The sequence below is a fragment of the Pinus tabuliformis genome, chromosome Q, assembly GCF_031772625.1.
Source record: "Pinus tabuliformis cultivar Carrire ecotype Pingquan chromosome Q, CPIR1, whole genome shotgun sequence".
Lineage (NCBI taxonomy): Eukaryota > Viridiplantae > Streptophyta > Pinopsida > Pinales > Pinaceae > Pinus > Pinus tabuliformis.
Window position 1 is genome coordinate 1,246,201,164 of NC_142296.1, and position 25,157 is coordinate 1,246,226,320.

General features: G+C 37.9%; 1 protein-coding gene across 1 annotated transcript in view; it reads left to right on the forward strand.

The window, feature by feature from the left end:
- LOC149224330 (carbon catabolite repressor protein 4 homolog 5-like) overlaps window positions 1–25,157 on the forward strand; it is a 206,324-nt gene that overhangs the window by 39,350 nt on the left and 141,817 nt on the right. The window contains exons 5-6 of the mRNA XM_089386097.1: window positions 5,565–5,617; window positions 5,807–5,888. Coding sequence (XP_089242223.1) covers window positions 5,565–5,617; window positions 5,807–5,888 — 135 coding nt within the window. The remainder of the gene's footprint in view (window positions 1–5,564; window positions 5,618–5,806; window positions 5,889–25,157) is intronic.

The window sequence follows — 25,157 nt, forward strand, 5'->3', positions numbered from 1 at the left end:
TGTTTTTATATCATTCTTGCAAATCTCATTTAGTTTAATTGCCACAATTTCATTAATGGGTTTTATTGTAAATTGTCATTTATTTTTAATCAAGTTTCTCTTTCATAGCAACCTGGCACTAACAAATCTACCTCCAACATAAGTTGGTTGAAGTAGACGATAGGGACCCTCTATCCCCTATTGACTCCTCGCTTTGAGATCAGGGCCCAAGTGAGGGTGAGGTATGGGGAAACAGAGTTCTTTGAAACTTGCTTTTGAGTTTAAGTAATATAAAATAAACCGAGATAAACCTCATCATATTACAAAGCAGGTACACCACAAAGCAGCATCATCATTTTAATGCTAGATCTTAGACTTTTGTGATCCATATTGATAATGAGATTGTCTTTCGGAATAACCACCTTTGTCTTGAGTATGAACCACATTAGATGGTTTGAAACGTCAACCAAATCTCAATGATGTGATTATTCCGAAAGACAATCTCATTATCATCATTTTATTTTGTGTTTTATGTGCTTACGGTTGAAATTGGTCTCTTACCTTGGATAGATCTTATTTACTTTCAAGTATTACATTTATCACTTAAGAATTTTTCCAAGTTGATAAGCATATATTTAATATTCATGTATGTAATATATATATATATATATATATATATATATATATATATATATATATATATATATATATATATATATATATATATATATATATATCATTTATTGCACTTGCAAGTTATAACTTGTCATCATTATTTTTTTGGAAGCATCTATCTTGTGGCACTTTGTCTTTTCTTTCCAAGTTTTTGCAAAGTTATATCTTTCCTTAGCGAGGATCTATATTTGGGCACTGGTTTTATTTTGCTATATTTGTGGCTGCATATGCTCACAGAGTTTGTAATTCTAATTGATGTTATATATTTGAAGTGTTAACTCCTAGAAAACTAACTTGGTGGCCGAACCTTAGACATTTTTAGGGTCCACCCCCCTCGGCTTCACTCAGAGTAAGCCTAGACGGAAGAGTTGAGAATTGAGTGATAGCCTCAACTCGAAACTTGCCCTAGAGGCCACACAAAGTGGAGTTAAGGACTTTCTCCACAATAATCCCAGGTGTGGGTTAATGCGACAACAACTTCTATAGGAACAATTGAAGAATGAAGATATGAGTTGAGTACCTAAAAAGAAGATCAATGGAAGGAAATGGAGCTCAAAGAATAAAGACATAGGACAAGTAAACTCCAAAAGACTTGCTATAGCTCAAAAGAAGCAAAATGGGAGCTGGAAGATCTAACGTGAGAGACATATCTATATCTTGTGTACTTTGTCTCTGTGTGATCTTCACTATTTTGGTAATTGTTTGATGAACAAGAAATAAAATTTAATAAAAGGCCAACTAACATCACAAATAATTATCAAGTAAGGAAAGTCGATAATAATATACAAGAACCTTGATTTTCCAACAGAAAGAAGGCTCAAGAACTCTCTTAATATTATAATATTTTTCGTCTTAGATCTAGCTTAGGGTATCATAAAGAAATATTATCCACCAGCTATGAGGACAAGATTAGAACAATACAATGTTGCACTTATCGTGATGTTATCAGAATTATTGCGATAATATCACCAAAACCAACCTCGGCAATAATATCAACAGTGATTATCGTAATAATTTGCCCTTTCGAAATTATCGCGATAATTTCAATCTATCACGATAATTTCGGTAATTATCGTTATAATTTTGAAATTATCGCCCTCCTATGTCAATTTTAACTCATTAACATTTTTTTTTTTCTTTTGACACTTTTTTAAAAGTGAGTTAGGGGATTGAGTTGTGAGAGTAATTTGATTATTTCCATCATGCAAACAAGGGAAAAAACCTATTAGTTAATTAAAATAAAAATTGACATTTTCTTTTATCTTTCATTTTCATCCTTTTACTTAAATTTTTAACATTACCATTAATTGACTCAGGATGTTTGGGAGTGGTTCCAACCTCATTGGATTTCATATGGAAAAAGTAGAATTTTAGATCCCACTCAAAATCCAACAGAGTTTACAGTTTTTAGGACTTCAGGATCGGCGGGATTACAATGTTTCTACTACATTTCGTGATGTACGAGGGTATGGAACTCTCATTTAATCAAGATCACCAAGCTCTCTATGTACCTCGATGTTCGTGGCATTGACTATTGAGCTCCTCCTTCATGATCGTAGTAATATACTTCACTCAATTATTCATAATCCTAGCAAAATTGTACACTTAACTCTAGAAAAATCATTGATTAGAATGTTAAGCTTTGTCTATCTTATTTTAATGCTCAGAGGGTGACCTTGATGAGGAGGATCCCAATATAGGCAATGATTTTTGATGTTATGTAGCTATTTGTTGTAGCATGATTTTCTTTGGATTTTAGAGACCATTTGGAGCCTCTCTATTGATCTTTTTTAATTCAAAGATGGCTTGCGCTCGATGTCATTTTGGTCATATGCACCCTTGCTGTATACATGAGAAATTTTGCATATTTGTGTAAAATAATTTGGATTCACATGGATGCACATGACTTATATGTTGTTTTCAAAATTTGAATATTTCATGTATTTTTTGGTAGGCCAATATTTTGTTCTAGTTGAGGATGTTGTGGACATTTTCCATCAAGCAAACAAGGGGAAATTTGTTGTTTCCATTGTCATGATTCATCTTTATTTTTGTTTTGATATGATTTCATATCATTCTATTAGATCTTATGACTCATGACAAATATCATATTTCAATATCAATGTCTAATGTATCACTTGACATCTTATACATCTTATAACTTTCTATAGCACTACTACTTCTTTCTTTCTTTCTTTATGTTATTTTCAGCATTTTTTGGAGCTGCGCTTGCAGTCCCACATTGGTTCCATACTGCTGTACTCTTCTTCAATCCCATTGACCTACTTTTGTGGTCATTTGTTGGACACTAATAAATTATCTTATCTTATATTATTACGACTCCAAGCTTGTCTTAAGATGATTATATTGAAGTTGTGATTCTTTGGAATGTACAAGTGTCATCTATGTTTAGAGGAATGCAAGTAATCTGTTTGATGAGAGTCTCTTGTCATTAGAATGATGATAGGGCTTCTTGGAAAATTTCTCCTCGATTTCCACTTTAAGATGCTTCCTATTAACCCTAAGATGTTTGTGAATTTCTTCTTTGGATACTTTAGTGGATTTATTAGTTGATAAAGTAATGACAAATGATATTTAAATTCATGAATTATAACAACTATTTTTTGATCCTTATCATCTTGGAAATAGTAACCTTCAATAACTGTATTGACCTTTGCAACACCTATTTTTTATTTGATTTGACTTTTTTATGCATTTCGAAGTCAAGATTCCACCTGATCAAGATTTCTAATGCCCTAGCCCACTTGGCCAAGCATTCCACGCTACTTAGTTACTCTTTGCCACACAACGCCACTTCATATGCTGAATCCCTTAAAAGGTCAAAGGTGTTCACTGTTGCTACATAGGCTTGGTCAAACCTTTGAAAACTTGTTCAAATCTCGGATCTCTAATGCCCTTGAGGATACATTTTTTTTGAGACATGGGTTTTGTTCCTCTTGGCGAATAGATGACTTCGGATATACTGCATGTCCAAAATGATGTAACACTTTCGCTGTTTTTCCCCTAGAAAGTTGCACACCCCTGTTGATTGCTTTTGACGAACCATAACTTGAGAATGCCTCATCCAAATGGAAAAATTCCACATGGCATGTCATCCTCTCATTGAGCTCTGCAATATGGGACCTTGTTGACTTTTGGGACCACTTTCCCTTGGGAAGTGTGAACTGTCTTGGGAAGTGTAAAAATGTTGTTGACTATGGATTTGCTATATCTAAGAAACATTTGAGAGATATGACACCAAAGGTAAGGCCACCTATAGACTCATAATCATGTGAAAAGACATAGGTGCACCTGAAATGGACTAGACTAACCTCTACATTGGTGATCACCCCGACAAAAGGAAGACTCCTCTAAAATTATGTGTCCACATATAAGCTCACCTAAGGTCCTCCAATCCTATCCAAGACGAAAGGAACCCGAATTGAAGTCAAAGGGACTGGGCATGGTCCGACCATAACATGACTGATTCAACATGACACAGGGTCTAGGATGCGTACAGGACCTCACATGTTTGTTACATGGCTCTGACTTGTGACCTTGGGCTTACAATGGTATTTAAGAATATTGCAATGAATATATATGTACTCCTGCTGAAGCATGAAAGAGGGGTAACTGGCCAAAACATTACTTTTGACATTTGAAGCTTATTATTCAATTGAATTTGCAGAAGTCTCTTTGTACATAATTCAATTATTTGAAACACCTTTTTCCATTGTTTTAGTTATTTAGCTTCTATGAACAAGGTATGATTTTGGCTTTTTAGATGAGAAATTTAATATCCTTTTTTGATGGATATGTGTCTTTATCTTCCATATTCTTTTTTGGATACTCTTCTTCAATCTTGTTTTGTTGAATTTCATTATCTTTTGATAATTTGCTATTTCTCATCTGAAGCATTTAACTTAATTAATGAGGAATTTATTTTCATCTTGTAGATTGCATATTTCAAAATATTGCTTTAAAGATTTCATTTGAATTTCTTCCCTTTTTCCCCAATCATATGCATTCGACCCTAAATATTTGTGTCAATCTGTGCCATGGTTACTATAACATTTTTGTGCTTTTGAGTAATAGTGTCGCTGATTACTGGTACTCTTATTTTGACTTTGATTTTGAAGCATCATAATTTTTATTTTATTTTATAACTATAATATATAGTAGGATTATATATTATAATGACTATACACACACACAGATATATATATATATATATATATATATATCTATATATATATATATATTCTTATCCCTATCACAAAATTTGCTTTATGTCCTTTGAGGATTGCAATTGAATTGCTCCAACCCAGAAATAGTGAACTACCCGGCATCTTGTCAATTATTCAACACTAGGTGGTCAATGTTATTACTCAGGAGGAAAGCTTCCATCATTTTTTACCTAATGAAGAATTAGGCGGTAGACATTGACTTTGAAGAAGGGGCAGACAGGGCTCAACAATGGACTATCAGCAGTCAATCCAGGAGCTTTACATGCACTCCTGGATGAGAAGATGAGCTGATCATATCTTGTCCACAATGTGGGCTCAGATTCATAGATCAAATTCCCCTCTCAAAAAATGTTGGTAATCCCTACGAATTGCAACAGACTGGCTAAGATGCAGGATTGAATAGAAAGGGTATTTCTGAGCTATTTTAGTTGTGTGTACTCCTTTTCCAACATGGTGCACACTGCAGGGTTCTCCTTGCTGATTTGGTTAAAACATGTAATGTCTTAAATGTGTTATTGCCTGAGTACTTTGTCTGTTAAGAACTGATTCTTCTTATTGTTGCTTATTAAGAGAATGATCTTGTTTGCTTTGCTCTTCATATTATTATAGCTGTTCATAATCTTTAACGTTCATTACTGAATGATGTTCTTACTGCTCCATTAGGGTCGTACAGGAGGAGAAAAAGATGGATGTGCAATTTTTTGGAAAAATCATAGGTAGGAAGTTTTCCCAAATTAGAAAATAATTTTTCAGGTTTGATTAGTTTGCTTGATGATGCATGAAGATATGGCAAACAGTTAGTCTATTCTTTGAAGGTCATTCCTGCAAATTTCAACACACAGAGCTCTTCTTGTTGGGGAGCTATGCCTTACGAATCCTTGCTTGTTTTTATGTTTTTGGAACAGATTCAGGCTCCTACAAGAAGAGAGCATCGAATTCAAAGAGCTTGACCTCCGTAACAATGTAGCCCAGCTTTGTGTCTTTGAGGTAGGCCTGCTTCATATAAGTGGATTTTCTTTGTTGCAGCATCATTGAAGTGTTTAGAAAATGAGAAACACTTCAGTGGCAGTGTCCTATGCAGGGGAGTGGATTGAAATTGGGTTTATTTTCCCTTTGATTATGTGTACTCCTTTTACATTCTTTTTGGTGTATCTATCTGTACATGCATTAAGATCATAGTCACCATGTTTTTATTATTTAATGTTTGCCAACACGAAATATTGCAAAAGTTCATAAAAAATTATGATATTACGTATAATATAGTATATTTAATAATATGTGAATACAATATTATTCATATGATGTAATATTGATACTTGTATGACATTCTACAAATGTATGGTACTACATATCATATGAATGTAAGATATTCATATTATTTATGTATATAGTATGATAATTACCGAAGCAAATGCATTCAACCAATTTCTTAAAAAATTCCAAAATATTTTATATCAATCCTGAATCGAATTTCAAATTTTGGTGAACTTTCGACAATTTCAAATATTAAAATGGAAATTTAAAGAAAAAGCTAGTTGATCAGGAAAACTTAGAGCAACTATTTGAGAGTTTTGACATTGTTTAATGAAATTTGAAATTATAAGAAAAAATGAATTTGTTTTTTCTCTTGGAAAATCTAAAAATTTCACTCATTTATTCTTTTTGAACCTAATGACAAATTTTATGGGACTTTTTGCATTGATGATTATTCTCAAATTTTATCTTTCGCTGAAATTGAACTCAAAGTGGAATTAGGTAACTTTGATAATAACATAACGAATTAATATAATATGTTAACAGTATGATATAAATAATATAATATATTGATATTATAATGTTATTGGTCAAAAATATTAATATACAATTAATTAACTTATTTTATGCATATTTGGTCTTTAACATTTATTATCTCAGTATCCAGGCCACATTATCAATACTTTATATACAGTGCTTTATCCATGCCACACATTCTCGTATTTTATATAGTGCTTTATATCATTGAAAAGATTCAACATTTCATTCATTCCCTTTTGATTATCTCCTTTCTAGTTTTATGCTTTCTTCACTTATTTCCTTCCCATTTTCTTTTGTTCGCATTCTTATCCCCCCATCTTTTTTATTTCCCTTGCCATCTCTCTTTTCTCCCATTCCCTTACAATTCCTTTTCCCTCTCCCCAACCATATTTTACTTGTAACTTTTTCCACCTATATTTATGTACATTTTCCTTCCAATTTCTATTTTTTCCTATTCGCTAATCATTCTCTTTTATTTCCCAGTTTGTTCCAATTGTCAAGCATATTCTACAAGAGAAATTTTTGAAGTTCTATCATCTACTATATTACAGGGTGGCTCATCAGTTGGACTATGGGGGAGAGCTTCCAACTGTGTGTTTGTCACAGTTTCTTCCACTGTCTTTGCATGGAATTCTCCGAAATAGGTTTCAATGGCACAAACGTTGAAACTATAATTCCCAAGGATAGAGTTGGTAAGCATTATAGGTTCATTGGGGCCGTTTAGTTTCGTCACCACATACTTCATGTATCTTTCTCGATCAACTCTCAGCATATCACCTTTTCCTTTTTGAGGCAGCAAGAGATGGGACCAATCAGTTGAGAAATATCCATTCAGTTTTGCTGACCAGTCCCTACTAAGCAGCATTCCATAAGCCTCGGGTATGTCGACTACCACTATGTCAATGACTTGTGAGTACTGTGGTTTGGTAGCCATCCGAATCAACACATCTTTCAATTCCCTAATTACTTTCACATTCGTTCTGTCCAATTGCATAATTCGAGTTCCAGTTTTCTTGGGTATCGCATGAAGTCTTTTAGCAACAGCGTAAGGCATAACAGTGGACGAGGCACCAGAATCTACCAAGCAATTGTGTACGTTCATGTTGAAGATTTCAAATGTGATAAGGAAAGGTGGAGTCATGGATTTTGCCTTGTTATCATGGGTGCATTGACATCTTGGGGGGTTCAATTCATTTTTGACAGAGTGGCTTCCATAGCTGATGGTGTTTGCGCTGTACTGGGGGTACTAACAGGTCTGGACGTCGACTTCTTGGTTTGGCTGCTCGGAATGGTGGGAGATTTGCAATTCCGTTCATTCATAACTTTCAAGAGCAGATCTCTTTGCTGCGTTAATTTTAGCAAATCGAAGTATGTGATATTAGCTCGAGATTTCTTAAGATCATCCACAATGTTGTAATCAATGTTATAAACAAGGTAGGGCAGAATAAACATACTGGTTTTGCCATTCTTAGGTGGGAGTTTACCATTGTGAGTCGCCTTCATTGCAGTCGGAGATGTATTATCTTTCTCTGGATAGTTTGCAATTGGAGTACTCTTGGAATCACCACTAGGTCTACCCTTCTCAACAGGAACTTTGGGAGCGGATGCCTTCAAAGGGCGAACATCTTTCTTTGTTTGGTCTACAGGTTTCATAACGCCCGCAAGTGGTCCTTTACTTCGTGTGTGGATTTCATCAGTGTGGATTTTTGCCGTACTGTCTCCTTTGTCGTCATCGTTCTCATTTGTATAAAAATCCCACAGTACATTGATTTGAGATTCCTTGTCCAAGGGCTCTTCTACTTGGTATTCTTCCTCATATTCTTGTTCTGGCTCCAGCTCCACTATAGGTTCTTCTTTGGTAAGGAGCGATCCGATAAGAGCCAGCTCTTCCGTATTTAAAATCCCTTCATTGGGTGGAGCAGGCAGCGCAAGTTGGCCATGACCACCTTCTATCTTCTTACGATAGAAAGGTTCGAAGAATTTTCTGTTGTTATAATCTCCTCCATTCCCATTTGTACTTTCTCCAGAGTTCCTCTTCATATCGATGACCTATGTCACAAGGTTCGTGGAAATTTAACCTTGAGGTTCGAATTTTGGCGAACCTTAAAAATTTTTGAGGTTCGGCGAACTTAATCGAATCTCTAGCCATTGACCAAGTTCATAGATCAAAACTCATAACCTCATGTCACAACTCGAGCTTGTAATTTATCCTTGCAGTTTCCATGTCCGTGATAACTTTTTTGATGTTTACCGATGTTGATTTCTTACTATTTTATCCTATAATTCATTATATATATATATATATATATATATCTATGAACCTAATGGCTAACCTCATCAAAAAATTCGAAATCAAACCGAACCTAATCATTGTCTAACCCTAACTCGAACGCGATCCATGTGACATTGTCGATGACTTTGTTCATTAATTTCTTAATGATCCGATGCAAACCTTCCACATCTGTGGTATCCTTTTCTTTGATCTCAGCCACTTTGTTATCACTCCCATTATTCTTCTTGGATGATTGAGAGGCTTTCTTTTCTTCGGTTGTATAATGACATGCTGTGAGACTGATCATTTCATTCTCGACTTTTACTGCTTCATCGATAGCACCCTGTAAGGTTTGTGCGTTACTCCTTTTGACCCACATCGCAGTAGGGACAGGGAGAGCAGTGATGTAGAATTCCATGAGCACCTCATCAGTAGGTCTAGCGTTAGCTAGGATTCTATTGAACAAAGTGTTGAACCGGATGTTAAAATCCTTGACCTTCTCTTTGGTTTCCATTTTCAAACGGGATAGTTCTAAAACTAAGGCCGTAGGTGTTTTGTCATCGCCAAACTTATCTAAAAAGGCCTGTTGAAAGGCACCCCATGAGGTGATCGATCCTATTCTCAAGCTAAAGTACCATGTGGAGGTCGCACCAATCAGAGTAAAAGGGAATAAGCGACATACTACATCTTCATCGGCTACCCCCAACATGCGCACGACTAGGAAGAAAGAGTGAATATGGTTATCAGCAGTGTCTCCCTGCTCAGGGTCGAATTTAGGCAATACTCTTTCTACATTCTTGGCTAAGGTATGCTGCTACCCAGGTACTGCTACGGCATCTTGAGCGAGCGAGGGAGGGAGTGCTTCCAGAGGAGGTGGGGGTTGATTCCCACTCGAAGGAGGCAGTAGAGGCGGATTCCCACTTGGAGGGGGAAAGTTAGCCATATTATGGATAGGGAGGTTCTGGTTGAAGGTTTCTTCGAGGCGTTCTTTGTTAGGATTTTCCAAATCAATCCAGGGATTACCTTTAGAGGGGGAATCCTCAGGAATTTCTTCCCAAGGAGTGTCGATACTTTGCAAGGACTCTAGCACAATATCTTCAAGAGAAGGGGCTGCAGATGTCTCTTTGCTTATGGTAAAGATCCTTGGCCTTCTTTTAGTTGTCAGAGGTAAAGAGTGAAAGATGGGGAGCTGAGAGAGGGAACGAGCGTAAGCCCGAGTAAGTACTCTGACTGGTTGTTCCTGAGTGACAGGATACTCCCACAATCTCTCTTCTTTGGGTGACCCAAACACGGGACTTAGAGGGATCTCTGCTTCTTTGAAATGAGGCTCTTCCAAATGTGCGGAAGGATCTTTTCGACCTTTACGATCCATACATTAATCTTTTCGAATCCATGCGCGACATTTATAGATGAAATCCTGAAAAGCTGTGGACGACGGTTCAGGCCCTCCTTCTAGCGCCAATTTGTTGTCACGTCGAATGTTCGTTGTGCCAACAAAGGGAACCAACCCGATCGCAGACCCCGATTAGATTTGCTTTCGTTTGGAGTGGCTAGTTCCGACGGGTTTTAAAGGACCCCGTAAACTGTTATAGGTGTTGAAATATTGCTCCTCGGAGGAAGACTTCCATTAAATCAACAAAAGAAACAACTAACCTATATGTATCGGGTCCTATCTATACTGATTCTAACTACTTAAGCTAGTCATAACTATTCTAATCTATCTTGTAGGAGCATAACAAAAAGAGTAAACATCATATATAGATTCCAAGTCCAAATGAATCAATTACTGGTTCACAGATGAACGCTGTATTAAGTCTTAATTGCAATCTAATTACTCATACAGGAATACACATTCCTTTCCATACAAATAAAACTTGCAACTGATGTTTAACAAGGTTTCGAATCAGCGATCGCTCATGAATTAACCATGGTAACAAATTATATTTGAATAACCAAGACTAGTCACAAGCTATTTGTTATCATTGTGCACAAAAACAAAACATATATATCCTCATGCCAGTCACCACACCCTGATTCCAAACATGAAAGAAAAAGGAAAATGAATCTGAAAAAAGGCTTCTTCTTGACCGAAACAGTCTTCTTTATTAGCATAATAAAATTGACCCCTCTTCCGCTAAAGAAAAGTCCTCTACCCATCTCCAGAGGTAATACTTATGTAGAAAACACTATTGTTTTAAAAAACCGTTGTTTCGATACCGAAACAGCCGAGTTGATCCGAGCCGACACCCTCAGCCATGACTCGGCCTTTGAAACGATACGTTTGGCCGAGTCAGCCATGACTTGGCGGAGTCATTCAATTACTCGGCCGAGTCATGGCTGACTCGACCAACTCGGCCGTTTCCGTTATGACTCGGCCGAGTCACAAAAAGCCGGCCCAGAACACGTTAAACAGCGATTTAATATTTTTTTAATGGATTTTTAAGGTGATTTCTGATTGGTTTGGACTCCAAGGTGTTATATGAATTTGCTAAATGTCATTTGGGGTCCATTTTCCCTCCCAAACCCTATTTAACACACTCAAATGCTCTCTACTATTGATATGCTATTCAAATTTCATGGTAATGTTAAATTCTTAAAGTAAAAGTGACATTCTCCTTAATCTTCATTTTCATCCTTTTACTTAAATTTTTAACATTACCATGAAATGACTCAGGATGTTTGAGAGTGGTTTCGGCCTCATTGGATTTCATATGGAGAAAGTTGAATTTTAGGTTTCATTCAAAATCCAGTAGACTTATTAGTTTTTCAGGATTTTAGGATTGGAGGATTGCAATGTTTCCATTGAATTTTGTCATGTATTAGGGTATGGAACTCGTATTTAATCAAGAGCACCAATCCCTCTATGTACCTTGATGTTAGTGACATTGGTTGTCGAACTCCTCCGGGATTCGCTCCCAAACCAGGAGCTTCTGAAAATGTCGCTCCCGCTCCCATTTTCGCTCCTGTTCCCAAGTAACACAAAGAAGAGAAACCGTTTGGATCAAAAACGGTTAAATGATCTAGTTTATGTCCAATACAACCTCCGGCTCAGACGAAACCATTTGCTGAACAAAAGACCTGATTCAGATCCCATTGTGTTGGAAGACATTGATCCAACATCAGATTGGGTAGTGGAGAGTCGTCCAGCAGAGTTTGATCTTGATGAGGATCTTGATTTAGATTTAGATATCGAGACATCAATTGAACTTGAACATGCTGTTCAGTTGAATGCAGATCCCAATCCACCAGCCTCAGTCTCACAGCCAGCAAGGACTCCAGTTGTAGGTGCTTCCTCTGCTCAGCCACGACAGAAGCGCAGCCGCATATCTACTCTATCTCAGCTTGCATTTGCTGCAGTTGCACAGCTTGCTAGTGGTACCACTTCTATAGCTGCAGTTGGAGATGATGATGATGATGAGGAGCCATGGACCCCCTGTCTGACTCTGATGATGATCTAGAGATAGATCGACATGATCTTGGCTCCTCTGGCAGTAGCTACTAGCCAATAGCTGTAGTACTAGTACTGGACTCTGGTCACAGTTTACTTTTGTTGTAGAGGCCATTTCTAGCCTCCTTGGTTATGTGTTTTTTGTTTTGAGTCTTTGATCATGTATGACAGTTGACTATGTATTGCCATTGGGTACCATTTTGATATAATGGATTGGTTCATGAGCCTACTTTGATCATATGTTGTCTTCCATCTATATTATAATGCTGCGTGTTTGGAAACATGAATGAAAATCTCTAAAATTATGTTTAAAATCTTTAAAATTATGTTTTTTTATAAAAAAATAAATATTTAACGTATTTTTTACAATGACCGAGTCACTGAAATCGAGCCGGCCGAGTCATTACCGTTTCGGAGTCGGAGTCGGAGTCGATCCTCGGCCGAGTCGGAGTCGGAGTCGGAGTTTTAAAACTATGGAAAACACTGACCCTCCGTCTTCCTCCCTGACTTTCCACCTTCTTGCTCTTTTCCATATACACATTAAAATATACAGACGTAGAATCGATCGGTGAAACGACTGACACATAGAGGGCATATCTGCTGGAGTGCTTCATTTCCTGGGGAAATGAATAGATGTTGATTAAAAGAGAATGACTGTGTGTCATCTCTTCACACCTGTATTGAGCGGACGTTATTCCCTATTATTTCCTGAAGGAAACTGAAGACACTGCGCTCATCATCCCACATCTGGCATGATTGAAGGTGTGTTTGGAGGTAATAACATCTTGATGGATCAACACTGTCATGAGTGCTTCCTCTTGACATAGAGCGTGCCTCCATTATGCACTATGGCGGTTCGTATCCCTTTCTTGCAGAGTATGTCTTTGCAATATCGACATCGGTGGTGCAGAGGTGTCGTCTTGATATAAATCACATTTATCCGTTACCAGGTCCACTCGAACTTGCCTTTCTTCTCTTGGTCCTTGCCTGCAGAAATAGTTCATATTAGCTATGATTATGAGAAATATGACAAACATGCCCACAAACAAACCTTGCATTCAGTCACAGTTTCTATTTAATCTCGCAACGCAGAGCAACTATAATTATTAAACCACTGAACCTGTTGTAACATGTATTCTCGTTGCCCATAATATTCATTTTTATTCAAGAATCGCTTGACAATGCTTCAAAAGTGGACCATTCACTCTATCGGATTTTCTTTTAAAAACTTGAACCACAACACTTTATCGGAACACATGGGAATATACGGGAAAACCCGCAGCCGAACCATAAGGCCGGACTTCAAATACTATACACCCAGATCTATAATTATCGTCGGGTCCGCTCATCGCCCCTTCGCATATCGCATGTCGCTTCACTTTCTCCGACTGCCGATTGCGATTTGCGATTGGCTGGACCCGAAAATATATAAGTTGTGTTTAATAGTCCCGGCGGGTCCGCCATATCGCATCGCGCCTTATGTATAAGCCTTGGGCTCCACTGATTGCGATTTACGATAGGCTGGACCCGAAAAATATATGCGCTGCAGTTAATAATTCCGGCGGGTCTGCCATATCGCATCGCGCTTTATGTATAAACACTGAACTCTGCCGATTGCGATTTGCGATTGGGGAAGCGGACCCAAAAAATATGTGTTATGTTTAATAATCCCGGCGGGTCTGGTGTATCACGGTGTGCCTTATGTATCAGCGTTGAAAGTGCTGATTGTGATATCCGATGCAATCGGAGACCTGATAGCATTGCAGTAACTCATGGGAGATAGACCTTAGCCCTTTACCAATTCGAAAAGCGATATGCGATGGAGGAGTGGTCAAGCGATTGCGATAAGCGATGAAGGCATGCATCGAGAGATGTGTAAAGACCGAGGAATCGCGAAAAGGGTAAGTTATGCATATTTGTATAGTATTTCTATTATCAAAGCATTGATATAAAAATAAGGACGTGATAGAAGGTTTTGAGGGTTGAGTCCATATACACCCATAGTAAAGAGTGGGGGTTGGTTACATGTGTGGGCATAGAGCACCATGAAGGTTTATGAGGATTGAAAAGGTCCTTATGAAGGATATGAATGAAGGGCTAGACTGGGTTATAAATGAATCATGCTGCAGAGATTTATTTAGGGGGTCTTAACTATTAAGAATTGAAGATTTGATTCGGTAGAGAGTTAAAATCCCTAGGATAAAAACAGATCATTTAGAGGGTTATCATTCGGAGAAATGAAAGATCAAACTTCTAGGGGACCCATTCAAATTTGCTACCAGAGCAGGTTTTAATAGGGTGGTGGTTGTGGCCACAACACAACCATAGTCACAAACCACATGCCATAGCCACAATTGTAGGGTGGCGTTTGGCGGTAGGAACTGCAAGACCACACTAGAGTTTTTCAGGAGATGATCTGGAGCAGTCATTAAAATATGAAGATGCAACGAAAGGCTTGAGGTGGCAAGAAAAGTCCAGGGCACAGGTACACTAGATAGACCTTTGTGGAACTTAGACCTCACAATTGTCAAGCCCCTTCAATTGCCAGCGCGCTTAGGAACAAGAAGTAGATAGTGAGTTATTAAGCACAATAGAATTAGGTGTTGTTAGTGTGAACTACACTATTGGTTTTTGGCATTACAAATCAGTAAGTGTATTGATGGAATATTGTTCTTTGGGTAGTTATCAACTTATCCCTAATCTATGGATTCATATTACTGTTGAAGATATTACTTGCTATTGGAAATCTTTATGTACTCATTGATGCCTATTGTTAAATGAATGAATGCACACTATTAGTTTGTCTAAATGACTGGAAATCCTTGTTGATTTTTTCCTCGACACTTGAAAATCAGGTCTATGTCTAAAACATGATCACAAACACACCTAAATGCCGTAACACAAGGCCTTTGCACAACTGAAAATGTACAACAGTGAATCAATGTAGTACACGAGAATTTTTCAACCCAAAACTTGTTATATTACAACTTTAATACAACAAACATATGGCTCCTGTACTAGGGATCATGGCCCTTACAGTTAGCCCTGATACAAGAACAACTAGGGCTTGAGATCAACAACGTATGATCACCAATCTAGCCTTGAACAAGATACACTTGACTTGCTGATGTAATGCTTCCACAACCCTTTCAGTCGATGTACCTTGAACACCTAGCAGGTCCTTTGCCACCTCTTCTGCTGCTCCTAAGTATTTCTACAACTTCAGAATGCTTGCATCTTCCGCTAACCAAAGCACCTTCTATCAACCTTCTAGCTGCTCTTAGGATGGTTGAGCATAGGTTGCCCTACAACAACAACTCTGCTCCACCAAATTATGTTGCACATAGGGTCTTTAACCTCTGCCTTCTTATGAACGATATGCCCACTTGCACTCACTGAACTAGGGCATCACCAAACAACCCTCTTGACTGACTTCTTTTCTCCTCCAAGATTAGTCTTTAGGGTATATAATTTTGCCCCACACAGTGACAAGTATTCTCTTATATCACTGTTCTCGACGGTCTTCAAAACTAGACACTAACAATGCCTTTACTTCACAAAGAGCACTGTTCTAGGGCTTCCAAACAAGCATCCCTCACAACTATAAATGACCACATGCATTCATGTACTTAGGGCATCATAAACTACTGTCCAAAACCAGCCTTCAATACTTCATCATCCTAGTGATCATCCACAAGAAGAACTAGTCAACTTACCTTTTCAAGACGTCTACGCCAACCCTAAAATACTCGACCCTAAGCACAAAAAAGACTGAGATTTTCGGCCCTCTTTTAGGGCTCCTGCAATACCTCAGGGCTGCCCTAAGTTCGGCCTCCATAGACCTCTTTAAAACCTCCGCAAACCTCTTCTTTCATACCCTTAACCTCTGCGCTGTAGCTTAAGGAACCTTGGCCCTTTATCACTCTGCTACCACAGGTCATATGACCACTGTCCAACACACAAACAACGACTCAACCCTCCTTCAAGACACAGATAACAATTCGGCCTGAATACAGAGATTATGCCTCAACCATATGCCCAAAACCATGCAAAATAACTCGTGAAGCAGTCTCCCTAACTCGGCCTATCCAAAACATAAAAAAGAGACACCAGCTCGACCCTCTTCTTCTCTCTAGATCAACTCCTTTAGGTCTGCGACTCCCTCAGATTAGTCTTCTTCTTGATGAATGCACTTATGATGATGCTGCAAATGATCACAACTTATCTTTACTTATAGTGTCTTAGGTGGTGTCATAATTCCACCAAAGGTCACGTCTTGTAGGCCAAGCTAACTTGATCCTACCTACAAAAAGCCCACTATCATTAGAAATAAATTTTCTCCATTTGACTTTATCATTGAAATCCTAGGTGCCTCTTAGCCCTTCAAGAGTGCCCCTTTTGCTTTCAATGATTAAAAAACTAATTTTCACCTTAGATCTTTTCCCACAACTTTGGGTACAAATACCACTTCTTGGGTACACTACCCACAAACCACTTTTGTGGGTCAACTCCTCTCAAACCCAATACCCAAGTGTTATGGGAGTACCTCCCAAGCTACACATATCAACAACCCTAACTGAACCAAGAACCCTAGGGAAAAAATTACCCTAGGACATCACAGTGGTATCAAAGCTGGCTCATCTTGCAAGCTGTGAGCAATTGGGTTAATGACATTGACCAAGATCTTCAGGGAAGGTTTCAATGGAGGATTGGCAGAAGCAAGCTTGGGAAAAAACCAAGCAAACCATAGCTGCTCAAATGCAGTAGAACCAACAACTGATAAATGAGCTTTTGGCACTGCCTCAAATAGATGTTAGTCAAAGAAGGGAGTCTTCTCCTTTTGTTCAATCTGGAGTATGTAGTCTGGCTTTTAAAGAAAGATCTATGCAAGTAAGGGTAACATCTTTGTTGGATCCAAAGGAAGATGGTAACATTGAGGCATCTACTTATAAAGAAGAGGAGAGAACAAATGAGAAACAGGCAATAGATCTTGCGAAAGAAAGAGTTGAATAAAAGGCTTATTGCAGAATTGGAAGAGTTGGACAAAAGAGTTGCAACATCTAAGGAAAAGGAAGGGCTTGGAAGCCACAACCAACATGAGAAAAGTGGAGGCAGTGTTCCATCAGGAAATGAAAGCAATGGGGCCAAGCTTACTATAGGAGGCCAAAATATTGTTGATAAAGAAGTTAAGATCGATGGACGGGGATGATTTGCAATCAAATTACAATGTAATCAGAATCCACCAACACAAAAGTTGACAAAAGAGTTGCAACATCTAAGGAAAAGGAAGAGCTTGGAAAACACAACCAACATGAGAAAAGTGGAGGCAATGTTCCATTAGGAAATGAAAGCAATGGGGGCGAGCTTACTATAGGAGGCCAAAACACTATTGATAAAGAAGTCAAGATCGATGGACTTGATGATTTGCAATCAAATTACAAGGAAATCAGAATCCAACAACACAAAAGTCCCCAGAATTTTGTTAGGCGGTGTCTGATGTTGAAGAGGAGTTTTATATTCAGAAGGATCAAGCACTTTTAGGTAAGGGTAAAGATACTGAAAATTAAATGCAAGGGCTAAAAGAATTACGAAAATCCACCAAAGTTGGCACAAATAGAACAACTAATAATGGGTAACCATTTGCAATTTAAATTCCATCTATCATCCTTGTTAAGATTGTTGGGGCATTTCTTAATCTCCACCGCTTCTTGTAGATGCCTGTTGGTATAGTGAACTATTTTGGCCACTACTGTGTCTTCTATAAATATGTGATACTTTGTGGTGTTAGAATGTTTTGTCAGGGTGGAGTTTTTTATCCTATCATGTGGGAGATCCCCACTATGTTTGCTAAATCACATTGCTACGGATATGCCAATTTCTCCAATTTATGGGCACCCACCAACACAGTTGATATGGTATACCCCCCTATGTTGTTTAGGATTGATTCTATCCTTTAGAGATGTTACATTCCTCATCAGAGTTTTAGGTGGAAGAAAATTTATGTTTCTTTTCATCAAGATCTTCGCAGATTGATTAGTGACACCTTTGACATAGGTTAAATAAGATAAGGTCCTTGAGGGTTAGCTCAAGTGGTCATGTGTTAGATGTGAGATCTCTCCCCTGAAGTTGGGAAGGTCACGAATTTGACTCTCTTGACACTCTTGGGGTTAGGCTCCGTTGTCGCTTGGATTGTATAGGTACCACGACAGTTGGTCAGGGCGAGGGCTGTCACTCTGATTCTTGCCCACTTCGTTCTAGTTGTCTCCCAACAACAGGCTATGGGGGGTAGTCCCTATGGAATGAGGTGAAGCAAAACAAGTTGGAAACCGACTTGCTTGGGAGACACGGATGAGTGGCCTAGCCACTTGGTAAAATTTTAGCAAGATTAATGATTAAATTAGATTTTCAAGTATGAGACCAGTGCCTCATGGAGTCACAATTCTTGCTTAACGTAAATTGATGCCAAGTAACCAGATGGACACCCACTGCTTGAATGATTGACTAACCTATATGACGTGCAAATCCTAGAATCTATGTGTGATGCATTGATCCTGGTTATTTTTAATTATATGTCTAATCTAAGTAGAACCTCTTTCTTAACTGTTTTGAGAAACAATTTTTAGAGTAGGTTGTGAAATGGAAGCCAACGAGAAGTAGGTAGTGGCTTGATTAACGATACCTCCCCTTGTGTTCCACCCACCTAGTCCCTTTGGCGCTGTAGAGATTGTGGCTCTGACGACTGTAAGGTCACCATGTTAACCGCTAAGAAGAGTTGAATCTCTCAAACTAATTGGAAAAGGTTTGCGATAGATCTCTATCAACCTAGCTTATGCTAGGAGGTAAAATTTAATGCAATATAGAATTGGTATGCTTGTGCAAGAGGCTATGAGTGAGACTTTTAGGTGGGATTACTTAAATGTTCCTTCAAGTACTTAATTATACTTCACAATGTTTAGAAATGGTAATCTCAACCAAAATGAAAGTGTTAGATTTTAACAATGCCAAGAAGAAATAAATATATCCACAAGATACAGTTGCTCAAGAATACATAGATCCACAATTGATAAACAATGGAGCAACAATTAACCAATGACCTAGTATGATAAGCCAACGACCATTATCCACAAGAGACAATAAGTGTTCTTACCCAATACTCCTCAAAACAATATGTTTTACTGATTCCAATTTAATAACACTTAGATGCAATTTATATTACCACCAATTAGATACACAAATGAAACAAGTTATTTCAATATCAATTGGATTAGAGAGACTTATGAGCAATTTATGTACTTAAACCAAAGATTTGAAATATGCTAGAAAGTGAGCTTCTTAGATGTGGATTACAAAATTTATATCAAATAAACTTACAATGAAACACAATGTTAACCTTTTCCAAAATATCAATGCAAACAACTAGGAACAATAGAATGTGAAACTATGAGAGCAATTTATGTTTCAATGACCTTTTAATGAGCAATAAGTGACTGTTATGACAGCAGTAAAGAAATTTATGTCAACAGTAAGTAAACTTGCTTTAGATGCCAATTTCAAAATGCATATGCTAGCCCAATGTGATGAATAGAAACCCAATTACAAAATTAACTTTGCCAACTCAAGAATTTGGATGGATTAGCCTTTCAAAAATGCAATTTGCCACTGTTATATAAAATTTATTATGCAGAGATATCAGTCATCAAATCTTCTAGATTCATGCTAAACTATGATTGCCCAACTTATGCAATGTATTCCTTAATATGTCAAGCAACTTCTAAAATGAATTTTAGGGCAATTTATGATGTTTTTATCACTGTTATGAGTTAATATGCTTGTTGAAATGAAACAGTGAGGAGACAAGGGTTAGGGGATCAAACCCTTAGGCCCTAGGCCTTGAAATCTATTAGCCCAACTTGTGCAAATTTTTGTCCAATGACTTGATACCTGAAACGCAAACTTTAGGCCAATTTTATCTGCAAAATACACCCACAATCAGTCTAGAAAATCTTCAGAGCTAAGCATATGTCAATTTAGGGCCAAGAGAGGGCAAGAGAGATGCCAAAATGAAGGGAAAAGGCCCACTAGGGGCTGCGGCCGAGGGTTTTGAGGCCGTCAGGCCTGCGACACCCTAGAGAAAGCCTCAAAAGAGGCAGCTGCAAGCCCTCTAGGAGCTGCGGCTTAAGGGAGAGGGGGACAGAGGGCAAACATAGGAGGCCAAGGAAGGACGGACACTGAGGGAGGGTTGGAAGAGGAGGATAGAGGCTGCAGAAGAAGGAGGAGAGGCCACGGAGGGGGATGGAAGCCTAGCGGAGGAGAGGCCATGGAGGGGGACGGAAGCCTAGCGGAGGAGAGACAAAGGGAAGGAGGGACGAGGGGGGCTAGCGGAGGTGGAAAAGGGCCTCTAGGGCCTAAGGCAAGGGCTAGGATGGGAGGGCGTAGCTCCTAGGGCTCACAACTAGCCTCTAGGAGGTCTAAAACCCAAACGACTTAGGCTAAAAGGGTGACGTTGAGGGTTTGGATGGGAAAACCGGGTCTAGAAGCTTCTGAAAACCTTGAAACCCTTGCTCCAATTTTTTTTATGCTTCAGCTCTTCAATTTTTTGAAAATTCTTCTGTGGGTAGCCCTACAAATTTTCTAAGAGACTAGATCTTACCCTCAAGGGCCTAGATCTAGCTCTTCTTCCACTTGATCCTTTGATGCAACCTGCAAAATAAAAATACAACATCCAAAATCCCCAAATATATACAAAACTTTAAAATCCCCAAAACCCCAATTAGCAAAATAATTTTACAAATTACAAGGGTTTTCAAATAAATTTTGAGAAATAAATTTTTAAGATATTTTTCCTTTAATAAATGGCTAAAAATGCTTTAGAAACCCCATGCACACTATAGCTTTAGAGAAGACTTAATCTACCATACAAATACTTAGGATCCAAGCAAAATGATCCTTGCCCACAGTCTTTGAACTTGGAGACCAAGCACTGAAGTACTTGCAAACACTATGTATTATCTCAAAATAATCATATATAAGCAAAACATGGGAAGCCCGTAGTCAGTACATACCACAAATCAATGAACAAGTACACCTCGAGTTGCATCCCAAAGTTTTTATTATGGCAGAAAAAATAGTTCCCAACATGACAATAGTTTACACATATTCTTCGACAACAATTTACTAGCAAGAAATCAAATGGCTAGAGACTCAGTTGACTCTCTAATTTATAGCTATATCCTCCAAGTGGAAAAATAACGGTTAGTTTATTTGATCCTAGTCAAAATAATCTCGATTGTCAAATAATACTTGATCAACTTTTAATCTTAGCCGTTGAAATAATTATTTTTGAGGAAAATTCGAAATTTTCTTTTGATACTTGTTTTACTAGCTCAAAATTAATTATTTTGAGCTAATTTCTTAAAAAATTTGACTTTGACTTAACCACCAAGGTCCAAGGGTCCAAATGTTCTTGAAATATACAATATTCTCTTGGTGGAGGACCTCTAAAAATTGATTCCTTTTAGACCGACGAATTTTTCTACTTGGTGAATTATTTTGCTTAAGACATTTTAATTTTGACTCTAATTAATTAATTTTCTGGCTTGGGATTTAATTTTATTTTGCCAGAAAAATTAATTAATTTACACGAGTGGATTTAATTATTTTTCCTCCCTCTAATACATAAAATTTTACATTTACAACCCTCAAAGGGGGAATACACTTTTGGTTAGACCCTCAAGGCACATACCCCATCTGCGACACATTATGAGCTAGTAGACTAAGTGATTTGTAATAAAATAATTTAGCCGAATAGCTTAAATTATTCCCAAATCACTTTTACATCAGATTTGACTAAAACATTAGGACTCACTTAAGACTTTGACGAAGAATTTTGTTGAGAAATCTAGGGCATTAGCATCAGGTGATTTCTCTTCCACTGGTAACTGCTTGTTAATTCTTTTTGCTTCTTAAGATTATAGTCTTTTTCTTCTTAGATTATTAGTGTTCTTCTTCATCAAACAATAACCAATGCATGAACATAAAATAGACAAGAGACACCGAATGTAGGCTATCAACTAGGGCCAAAACCTCTCACTCTTTGAGAGGAAAACTCGTATAAATTATTCTTTTAGAGATTCCAATTGACGAATACCAAGACCAAGACCCTTGACCTATTATCCACTCCAAGTCCAAGACACACGTTCTCTAGTCAATCCTCTTCTTGACTCCTCTTCCATCGAGATCTTCATCATTGCCTTGATATTGAGATCTTCATCACTACCTTGACAACATTGTTTCCTTCACCGAGCCCTTATCACTGAGATGATACCTCATCACAATAGTATCACCAACAAACTGTGGTTACAATGAACTGTTATGTCACCAATACTGTCTTTTTGCACTTGATGTGACACCGAGACAGAGAGACTCTTGTTTGTAAGGTAGCACCTCACTGCCCCTTCATCTCCCTTCAAAAATTCATCCTGACTTCTAAATTGTGATTGTATCCGAATTTGTCTTGCTGCCACTGTGATCCGAGATTTAGAGGGATCCGATTTGCCTTCAATACTTTGTCATCCGAAATTGCCTTCTTATATGTTACTGCCCATCCGGAATACAGAGAGACATCTGAACTGTCTTCTCTGTGGAGATCTGAACTGTGTACTGTGACTTCCCATTTGAATTCAGAGTGAGATCCGAATTCCCTTGACTGCTCACTGTACCCATCCGAGTTATATCTGAACTTCTTTTTGACTTATCTATCGAAAATCTCAGAGATTTATCGAACTTCTAATTGTTCAAATGCAAAGTGCCTTCACACCTATTTATAGTGGTCGGTCCTCCATAAATAAGTTGACCTGAGTATATGAAGGGTTGTGTCTCCATAATTGTGAGCCAACATGAGTTCTGCTTCATCTTGAGGCTGACATAGGAAGAGGAGGACTAGTGCTTGTCGTTGGAGGGATTCTAGACGCCTTTATAGGCTTATATACATTCCATACATGACATTAACTCTATGACAATTTTTAAAGGCTCATAATGGGAGCCATCTAAAATAAAATCCCTTGCTCATGAAACCCATGAAGCAAGTCTTACAATAATAATTCTATTTTCCTCCTTTACATCATTTACAAAAGTCATAGTTACATGTCATTATGAAGACCAAACCTAGTTACACTCTTCAACAAATTCCATCCTAGCTTTGGGGTGAGGTTGGAGGGAAAAACTCTGTCGACTATCTATGTTTATAAACACATATGAGTCAGTGAGACGAAAAACTTCATAGGATTAAACTTCTCGCCAAAATAATAGGTTTACCTATGTTGTTACATACTTTCATGGTCTTACTAGCATCATTTACGTTACATAACTTGCAGAATGGGTTTACAAATGACATATAGACTGTTGGTAGATGATCTAATCCTTCGAAAAATTTGGTCCTTCAGCTTCCTTGGAACTTTGACAAATTGAGTGCAACATTTTGCTCCATATGGGGACACATTGCTTTCATGAAGTAACGTGATAACCTTAGAATCTTGCCTCTAAGAAAACCAAAGTCCATAAAATAGATATCCGTTCATCATCGAAATCATCATGCATATACAGAAAATACCGCGGGAATAGAAAAATCTACTCGAACAAACTGAAATAAAAAGACATAATATAAATGCGTGAAATAAAACTATCTAATGACATGAAATGAAAGGGAATAGGGTTAAAGATACTATGCAAAACGATGCCCTGTGGCATCATATGTCATCGATGAGGCACAATCTCAGGCATTTGTCCGTTGACTGGTAGATCAATGGGTTGCTTTTCGGATGTCCCGTGTTGGAATTTGACCCTCTTAGGTCGATGTGATTGCTCATCACTATACTGCATATCTCTGTCAATTTGAAATCTTCCCCTTTTTCTGCTTGGCAGACGGGATGGGTGGTGGAAAAAGTGGCACACTGGCTAGATGAACTCTGACTCAAAATGAGGTGGATGCTCCTGAGGCACAACCTGTTCACCGTTCTCTAACTTCTTTAGAACCTCCACATGATACCTTCTCTCTACTTCTCTGTATAATCTGATCATTCCACCTGCTGCTGTGGGAATAGTTGCATAAGATAAATCCATCTGAATATATCCACCTAAATCAGCTGCAAACTTCTTGGAGAGAAGCGTTGCCCATACAGCTGGCGCATCAATGACTGCTATATCTATGGTAATGATTCTGTATGGATAATCAGCTATGACAACCTGTAAATTTTTTAACCACACCAAGGACTTCAACGTTTCTAGAGTCCATTGAACAAATGTTTTGGTATGGTCTAGAAGTCCTTAAGTTCAGTTGGTCCATGACCTTCTTGGTCATAACATTCTTAGATGCACCATAATCTAGCATGCAATTGTGAAGTAATCTATCATTTATGTCCAAATTCAGAAAGAACAACTGGTGATTTTCATTAGTCATATAACAATTAATATCCTTTAACTAAATTTCTTCGTCGTTATGATTATTTCTGTCATCACTTTGTTTAAGCATACCCAAAGCCCTGAAGAAAGATGCCCTTTGAGAAGGAATTTTTAGCAATTGAAGTACTGGAACAAACATCTTGATGTTATTTATCCATGCTGGCCAATACACCTTTAAAGTAGATTTATACCTTTCAGAACATGCTTTTCTTGACTCTGACCTTTGCCTTTTCTATGATAAGTATAATCTTTACTTTTGGCTAGTTCTAGAATTTGTTCTTGCGAT